The sequence below is a fragment of the Perna viridis genome, chromosome 8 (genome assembly GCF_037379345.1).
Source record: "Perna viridis isolate PV_CMFRI_1.1 ecotype Kerala chromosome 8, ASM3737934v1, whole genome shotgun sequence".
In the NCBI taxonomy this organism is placed as follows: domain Eukaryota; kingdom Metazoa; phylum Mollusca; class Bivalvia; order Mytilida; family Mytilidae; genus Perna; species Perna viridis.
This window is the reverse complement of record NC_142452.1, coordinates 8240765-8249722: the sequence shown is the minus strand read 5'-3', so window position 1 is coordinate 8249722 and position 8958 is coordinate 8240765. Positions and strand designations below refer to the sequence as shown.

Sequence of the window (8958 nt, the reverse complement as noted above, 5' to 3'; positions counted from 1 at the left end):
TTTTGATTCTTCAAAAACATGGCCGCCTTCACTAAAAATAGAACATAGGGGTCAGACAGTAGTCTTTCGCATATATCTCCAAAACCATTAGGTTTAGCCAAATTCTGACTGGATAAAAGTGTTCAGCATGATGAGATCTATATGTGGTCAAATTTTCATATTGATGTATTAAGCCATGTTGGAGTTATTGCCCTTTTTCAACGTTTTTTTTTTTTGCAATTTTGAATGTTGTTTCTTTCAAAAATTTTCTCCTCTGACACCACCTGACCAATTGGAACCATACTTGGTATGAATGGGGTATCATGCATAGAACTGATGTGGGGATTTTTGATCTGTCGGAAAACATGGCTGCTGTTACTAAGAGTAGACAATAGTTTTTCACAAGTATCTCCAAAACCGTTTAGTTTAGAAAAACTATTTCTATTGCTGAAATGACCCTTATTATTAGGCCTTCAAAAGTCGCCAGGGATCAAAGTTGTCAGGTGACTCCTGTAAGAGTTCTTGCCCTTGAAAGATGAAAAATGACAGGTTTTTTTTACAGTTTTCAGCCAATGTCTTTAAAACTAAAAGACAGAAACTTTCTATCGCTGAAAGGATCCTTATGATAGTCGTACCAAAGTCTTCTTGAGTCAAAATTGTTGGGCAACTCCTTGTTAAATTTATTGCCCTTGAAAGACAAACTTTTACCAGGTGAGCGATTCAGGCTTCTGGGAGCCTCTTGTTTTTGATCCAGTTTTGATTTTTTGTTGTTGTCTCCGTGATGAATTGTAATTATGTCCTTATGTTTAAGTGTGTCAAAAACTAATATCATGTCCAAACTTCCCTATAGTGATCAGAATTCAACATGCTGTGGTTATATAGTGCTGTGCTAGGCAAAGCTCTTCATTCTGAAATTGGTGGCTTATATAATTTTTAATATAGGAACTTAAAAACTGCTATAGTACTGTTTTAGATTTTTGGTCTGTATGTCAGTAAATTCTTCTTTCAGGTTTTACTGATGTGCATTTAAAAGACAACTTTAACTACTTGATTATGATGCTATCATTAGTTTGTCTTTACCAACTCATGAGGGGCTGAACAGGAATAGTGATACTTCATCCTTCCACTTAGTCCACCGCTTCCAGACCACTTTTATTTTACCTCTGGTTATTTTTTCCAACCATTATTCACTCCCCTTTCCCGACCCCTTCAACCAGTTTCCTTCCCCTTAACCCCTGTATCTCCTATCCCCACCTCTTGTTCAGCCTTATTTTGTATTTTGAAAAAAGATGTGATGTGTCTTGATACTTGAGTTGTGTGGTTTTTTGTTGTTGTGTATAGTGTCAAGTTTGCTGTGACTGATATAATGCTCAATAAGTTTTTATAGAACTGTATATTGTTGTACAAGGCAAAAGTGAATTTCTGGTGGAATGCAGTGGAAATTCTTAACATTGGAAAGGCAAGACTCGATGTTAACTTACAGATGATATTTATTCAATATGATGAGTTGCACCACACAAACTTAGGCTTCATTTCCATTTCCATGGGTATGCACACACACACACATATTCAATTCACCAGTTCATCATGTGACTCCACAAAGATGGGCATTTTATATATATACTAATCTTCCATGCGTTCGTTGTGATACACATATTCTACAGGTGATGGACATGTGCTTAACTTGTTATCATATCAATAGTCATGAACTGATTTCATATCACTTGCACCTGTCAATGTGTGGGGTTAGAAAGATAGGCTAACTTTTGTTATTAATACCACTTACAATCTACTTTTCAACATGTCATAGTTTTCTTTCCTCCTTCGTCTACCCTGGACTTGACTTTTATGAGGAACTTGGCAGGTGTTTTTAGAAAAGCACAGGACGCTTACCCTACCGGTACAGCTTGTCCATGCTCCCAGTTTTTAGTGGAGTCCAAGTTGCTCATTCACTTTTGTTACTTCGTATGTATTATTTTGGTTATTTTGTTCTTTGTTGTGATTGTCTGTTTTCCCTGTCTGGTCTTTGTCCCTGGATTGCATTCTTCTGATTTCCGCTAGAACCTTGGTTCTCTTGATTACTGTCTTCAACAACGAAAGAACTGTAGACAAACACAGCAAGGATAACTAGCCAACAAATCAAATAGAAGCTTTGCTATAATAGCCTTTATCAAAAACAGTTCTCTTAGGACATGAAACTGGTAAACCGTGAATGATGAAAGTTCGAAGAAAATATGAAAATAAAATGAGCGAAACCCCCCCAAAAAATTACTGACACAAAACTTTCAGGCCCACTCTTGGAAGATTCAAACAAAATATAAAATGATAAACTATAGTTCACAGATTTGAAAAAAAGAAGTCAAATTTACATTTTGAATTCTTGAATTTTCAATACATTTATATATACTGTAGTTAACAATATAATTATCTATAAAAGATGTAATGTAAAATGAATGTGCTATTTTATTGTAAAAATGTTTATTCTATATTTTTAATTGAAACAGTTTTTAATCAGATCTGAAACTTCCCCGAATTACACTCTGTTCCATGTTACCTTCTTCATGTTTACTTCCCTGAAAGAGTAAATATAAGGAAAATTATCATATAAAATATCTAACTATTCGTTTTCTTAGTTAAACTTTCTTATTCTTTTTAACTGCACAAACTTTCTTATTCTTTTTAACTGCACATTTCCATCTTGAAAAGTTTACCAACATAACAGACAGTACCACCTTTTTATTCCAACGCAAACAAAAATGCTGTTATATATTGGTATGTAACTGTCATCGTCGTCGTCCGTAGGTACTTGGTTTTCATGGTATAATTTAAAACTTTAAAAAATGGTGGTATACATATTTACATTTCACCCTTCACGGAGATCATTGTGTAATAACTGAATAGCTACTACTGTCGGATCACGCACGGACGGTACTGAATAGCTTCCTTTGGAATTGTATATATATATGCGCGACTAAGCATCGCGGGAAACTAAAAATTTCACGGTAATCAGGATTCGAACGATAATCAAAAGAATATAATCCAGGGATAACGCCTAGACAGGGAAAATAGACACAACAAAGAACATGAAATAACCAAAATACAATAGCATCATGGGAAACATCGTGATTGTATAGTTTACGTTCTTTTTCATCATAAACCTACCCAGTCCCCCGTAGAAATGATCCAGATAGTTGGGCATCTCTTCATCATCACGTCTGTGAAGTCTGAGATGACTATGAACAAATTCTTTAATTCTTAGTGGTTCGATGTAATTTCTCACCTCGTTGTCTATGAATTGTGTCACGTCATTCTGTTTAATGTAGTATAAAACATGCAAATTTTCCAAAATCAAAATTGACGAAACTTTTTCTTCTAACCTTGAACGTACAATTGAAAAAATATACGTGTATGCCTACATCACGTACAGTATGTAGAACTACAATAAAATAATAATAAATTTACGTAGAAAAAGCATGAATCTGTCCATTTCTGGAGTACTAGTATATAAAATCGTAAATTTTAAAGCATCTGTCCCCATCACTTAAAGCTTTGAAAGTAAAATGAGTGAATTAAAATGATCCGGGTCTTTAAAAGTGGGGGTTTGGTGACGTGGTCCATAGCAAAACATTCAATAAATTAAAAATCCTATATATCCTAAAGTTATTGTACCATTGCATTCTAGCTCAAATACATCCCTAAGCTAATTATAACCCCCTTTTAAAGTAACCCTAAGTACGAGCCTGTTAGCAACCTTGTAACCTTTGACCTCCTCTTTGATCTGGCTGTGTATCAACGGAAGTTGGTGCTCTCCTATCTTTTGTATGAAGTCTTTCATCTTTCGGGGCAATCTATGAAAAGAATTTGAATACTGAATATAGTGTATATAAAACGACCATATGCACGGTAATATGCGTTTACGTACACACAGCAGTAGCGAATCGACAGAGTTTCGGGGTTCGGAACCCCATTTTTGCTCGAAAATTTATGTCATTTTTCGTCTTATTTGGCAGAAAATGAGCAATAATGGCATGTAATTCCCCCTTTTCTGAATCCGCCAAGTGACTCAGAGAAATAATCCCAGAGTAAAACCAATGTAATACCCCAGAGAAATAATCCCAGAGTTGCAACCACTGTAATACACCAAAGAAATAATTCCAGAGTGCAGATACTGTAATACCCAAGTGATTACACCTACTGTGATTACCGCGAGTAAAATACCACTGTAATACACCAGGGAAATAATTCCACAGTGCAACCGCTGTAATACCCCAGAGATTACACCAACTGTAATTACCGCGAATAAAAATCACTGTAATACACCAGAAAAATAATTCCAGAGTGCAACCACTGTAATCCCCAGAGATTACACCCACTGTAATTACCACGGGTAAAAACAAAGTAATACCCCAGAGAAATAATCCCAGAGTGCAACTACTGTAATACACCGGAGAAATAGTCCCAGAGTGCAACCATTGTAATACTCCAAGAAAATAATCCAGAATGCAACCACTGTAATACCCCAGAGATTACAACCACTCTAATTACCTACAGTAAAACCACTGTAATATCCAAGAAAAATAATCCCAGAGTGCAACTACTGTAATACCTGAGAGAAATAATCCAAGAGTGCAACCACTGTAATACACAAGAGAAAACCCCACAGTGCAACCATTGTAATACCCCAGAGATTACACCCACTGCAATTACCCAAGAGTGCAACCACTGTAATACACCAGGGGAATTATTCCAGAACGCAACCATTGTAATACCCCAGAGACTACACCCACTGTAATTAACGCGAATAAAAACCACTGTAATACACCAGGGAAATAACCCCAGAGTGCAAGCACTGTAATAACCCAGTCTGAGAGATTACACCACAGTAATTACCGCGAGTAAAAACCACTGTTATACACCTGGGAAATAATTCCAGAATGCAACCATTTTAATACACAAGAGATTACACCCACTGTGATTTCCTCAGAGTGTAACCATTGTAATACACCAGAGAAATAATCCCAGAGTGCAACCATTGTAATACACCAAGGAAATAATTCCAGAGTGCACCCACTGTAATACACCAAAGAAAATAATTCCAGAATGCAACCATTGTAATAACCCAGAGATTACACCCACTGTGATTTTCCCAGAGTGTAACCACTGTAATACACCAGGGAAATGATTCCAGAGTGCAACCATTGTAATACACCAGAGATTACACCCACTGTAATTACCACAAGTAGAAACCACTGTAATACCCCAGAGTACAACCATTGTAATACACCAGAGAAATAATCCCAGAGTACAACCATTGTAATACACCAAGAAAATAATACCAGAGTGCAACCACTGTAATACACCAAGGAAATTATTCCAGAATGCAACCATTATAATACCCCAGAGATTACACCCACTGTGATTTCCCCAGAGTGTAACCACTGTAATACACCAGAGAAATAATCCCAGAGTGCAACTACTGTAATACCACAGAGATTACACCCACTGTAATGCCCAAGAGATTATACTCACAGTATACTCTGAGAATTTTTAAACAATAATTGATATACATACTCTGAGATTTTTATAGATCCTACTCCCTTCTCAATCTCTGAATTCAACACGTTATTATATGTCTTTGTTATTTGGTCCTCAACTAAAGAAAAACAGAAATTTCATTTACCTCAGCCTTATTTATAACAAGCGTGATTAACGAATGTTATTTACAAACACCAGGCAGGTTATGTATTTGTTTGTTTTTTTTTACAAGAAAAATTTCAAGTAGTAATAAATTGCCAAGGAAATACAAAAGAAATATTCCCTTGGGTAGGACGACGCTATTCAATCTGTTAAAAGAGTATGCAAAGGATATGCAAAAGTTTATTATATAAGCTATAGTACTTATCCCAATGAGACCTTTTTTCGATCATTATTTAAAGTCTGTTTAAAAAAAGGAAAACCGCCTTACCTTTATTGTTGACAGGAGATGAGGTTGCCACAGCGATGAAAAACAGGATTGCAAGAAATGCTGCCATTTTGTTCTGAAAAAAAAAAATCCGCCAATAACACAAGTTTATGTTACACATCACTTTATAGGTATATCATGTGATAAACAATATGCGTAGATTTTAACACAATATGTAAAATAATTTCAAAGGGATTGTTTTGTTTTTACAAAATTTTAAAATGCATAATTATATCTGTACTCTTGTTTTTTATACTACTGAACACAACATCATGGGTTTCGGTTAGTTATGATATTTTTGTTAATTTGAATGAGATGATTTCCTTAAGCCGCGGGTTATTGCCCAGAAGACAGACAGACGGGCACACAAAAGTACGGCTCAAGTTTCCGTGTGGTCTGGAACATATGAACATGTAATAACCGAATTTCAACTTGTTCAATTGACGGTGTTATCACAGAAACAAATTTTTGTGAACTTCTATAATCTGAAGATATGGATTAATTTGTTGTAAGATCCCGCTTTCTGTGAAAATTACCGCCAATATACAGTGAGTAGTTATCGTACACCTTTGTTGTCTTAAACAAAATTGTTGGAAAAACTATTTTATTTTACAATAGTATAACATTAGTATTTTTAAGACTACTTTTAATGATGACTCAGGCTTTCCATGTATTTCAGCAAGTTAAGGAAACATTATATAAGTTCTTTCCTTGTTTCTTCAGACTAGATTCAACATATTTATTGGAATTAGACATAAGTTATCCACAAGTCTTTTCCTTACAAACGATACACATATATCACACATATAAAATTGTATACGATGTTTTCTAATGTAATAAGAGGAGAAGGTATATATTACAAAAGCGAGAGGATGAGGGTGCTGCAGTGTAGAACACAGAACAGATGGAAGAGTATGGAATACAAAATCTGACTGAGATGCTCAAAAACGTACCGAATGTTTGATAAACAGGCGCACAGTTAAAAAAAAATTAAAGCGTACGCAATACTCCCTCATACGAGTACTGGGCGCAATAAACTGGTTCTCTATGTAGTGTAATGCAGTAGTCTGTCCATAACCAGCTTACGGACGCAAGAGATTTCGTTAATCGGACACGGACGCAGAGTTGTGAAAAAAATGGACTTGGTCCAATATTTAGACCGTACGCTGGACTTGCCATCATTTTTAGAGCGTACGCTGGACTCAGTGGGGAGAGGGTACGCCCCATTATTTTTCGTAGTTGTGAATTACACTTAACTGTACCCATAGACATTTGGAATTAACTACATTTGTGTTCCTCTAGACTTAGCGTATTGAAAGTTCATATCAGAGCTACGAAAATTGGAAGAGTAATCAAGGGAACGAGGATTCTAGCGGAAATAAAAAGATTGTAATCCAGGGACAAAGACCAGACATGGAAAAAAACACACACACAACAAATAACATAAAATGACCAAAATAATACATACAATGTATCGAAAGTAAATGAGCAACTCGAACGCCACTAAAAACTGGGAGCATGGACCAGGTGCACCGGTAGGGTAAGCGTCCTCTGCTTTTCTAGAAACACCCACCGAGTTGCTCATAAAAAAGTCAAGTCATGGGTAGACGAAAGAGGAAAGGAAAACTATGACACGTTCAACAAATCAGTTTTATCCCCGAACGATTCACTATTGGTCACAGGAAACAAAATACATTTCCCTAAATTAAATGTTCAGCTTCATTTTACAAAGTAAACTCTACAAGAAGTCCCCTATGTCTTTTGCTGAAACTTTCACGATACGCTTTTCCAACTGTCTTTATGCGGAGGCTAGTCAAATGCAACTTAATTGGGATTGAGAATTTCGACCTTTGTCCTATGTTTAAATCGGTATATAACTTTTGAAGAACAGTGTAGAACTGTATTGAACAACTTCATTGGAAGAACGGTGATATTTTCTTTCGTATGGTTCCGTAGCATTAGCTTTGTATAAAGACACCCTTGTTCAATGTGTACCCTTACCCAACCGTCTATTGTAACTTATTTTTTTCTTTTTTTATTGCCAACTTACGTATAAATACATTCTAATCTGATGCTATATAAGCATGCAATATCAATCGTGTAATTATTTGTAAACAGAGCATAAGACCTGTATCTTATCCATTTTGTGTAACCTGTTCATGCAAATAAAATGTATTTGAATTATAAACTAACTAGAGTAAAATTCACTCAACTCAACCACTTGCGTTGCACTTTTTGATTTAACATAGTTTCTGCCAACTAGTGCAATGAATATGCAATACGTTGAAGATTGTATTATACCAGTTTAAAAAATATATGAGGCACAACGATTTTGATTTAACAAAAGCTTATTAAAATAATCTAATGTTAGGAATTACGTTAATTATTGCTAACATGAGAATGCTGCCTCAGTATAGTATTGATAGATGTATTTCCGATCAACTATTAATATACCGGATAATAAACTCCAAATTTTTGCAGTAGTGCACTATCGGTATATTAATCTTTAGTTATAATTCAATTCCTGTCTCGAGAAATAAAAAAAAAACTTAATAAAACATAAGAGAATTTACCTCCAATATCCTGTGAAGTGACTGAAAAATAAACAACATCTGACAACATTCATACGTCAGACTCTTTAGACACATGCTCCTTTTATCTCTCGAAGGGAATGACGTTCAGACGGTCACTATCTTATCTAACACAGGAAATAACAAACTCGAATTCTATTAAATATAATACACTTAGCTTTGTCCTTTATCTATCAGCGATTCTATTTTTATATGTCCAAATCTACTGTTTAATCGTACCATTCTCCTTGTTTCATGTGGTTTAATGGCTGGGAAGACAATGACCATTTCATTATAAAAATAATAACAAAATATAAAAGTAGACAAAAAAAAACTGGGAGCAGAGCTCACTTGTTGATACCCCGCTCCCTCCCTAGAAACCATATAGGAAACCCCAATTAACGGCAGTCGGGCGGAAAAAAAAATTGGGAAGTGTTTAATGGCATC

The 8958-nt window shown here is 35.4% G+C and overlaps 1 protein-coding gene across 1 annotated transcript; it reads right to left on the bottom strand.

Moving 5' to 3' along the window:
• Positions 1-2424: 2424 nt before the first annotated feature.
• On the bottom strand, positions 2425-8664 carry LOC148609174 (uncharacterized). The gene is made up of 6 exons (XM_088540490.1): positions 8515-8664; positions 5945-6017; positions 5551-5632; positions 3731-3827; positions 3142-3289; positions 2425-2552 (listed from the first exon to the last, which is right to left on the bottom strand). Exons 1-6 carry the CDS (start codon positions 8587-8589, stop codon positions 2545-2547), a joined length of 483 nt encoding a protein of 160 aa, XP_088396616.1. The 5' UTR covers positions 8590-8664; the 3' UTR covers positions 2425-2544.
• Between the last annotated feature and the right edge of the window lie 294 nt (positions 8665-8958).

Coding starts and splice junctions, on each gene's coding strand:
- LOC148609174 (XM_088540490.1), bottom strand. CDS start 8,589: ATGTGTCTAAAGAGTCTGACGTATGAATGTTGTCAGATGTTGTTTATT. Junction 5,633..5,944: donor ATCTCCTGTCAACAATAAAG/GTAAGGCGGTTT, acceptor GTTTTTCTTTAG/TTGAGGACCAAATAACAAAG. Junction 3,828..5,550: donor GGATCTATAAAAATCTCAGA/GTATGTATATCA, acceptor TTCTTTTCATAG/ATTGCCCCGAAAGATGAAAG.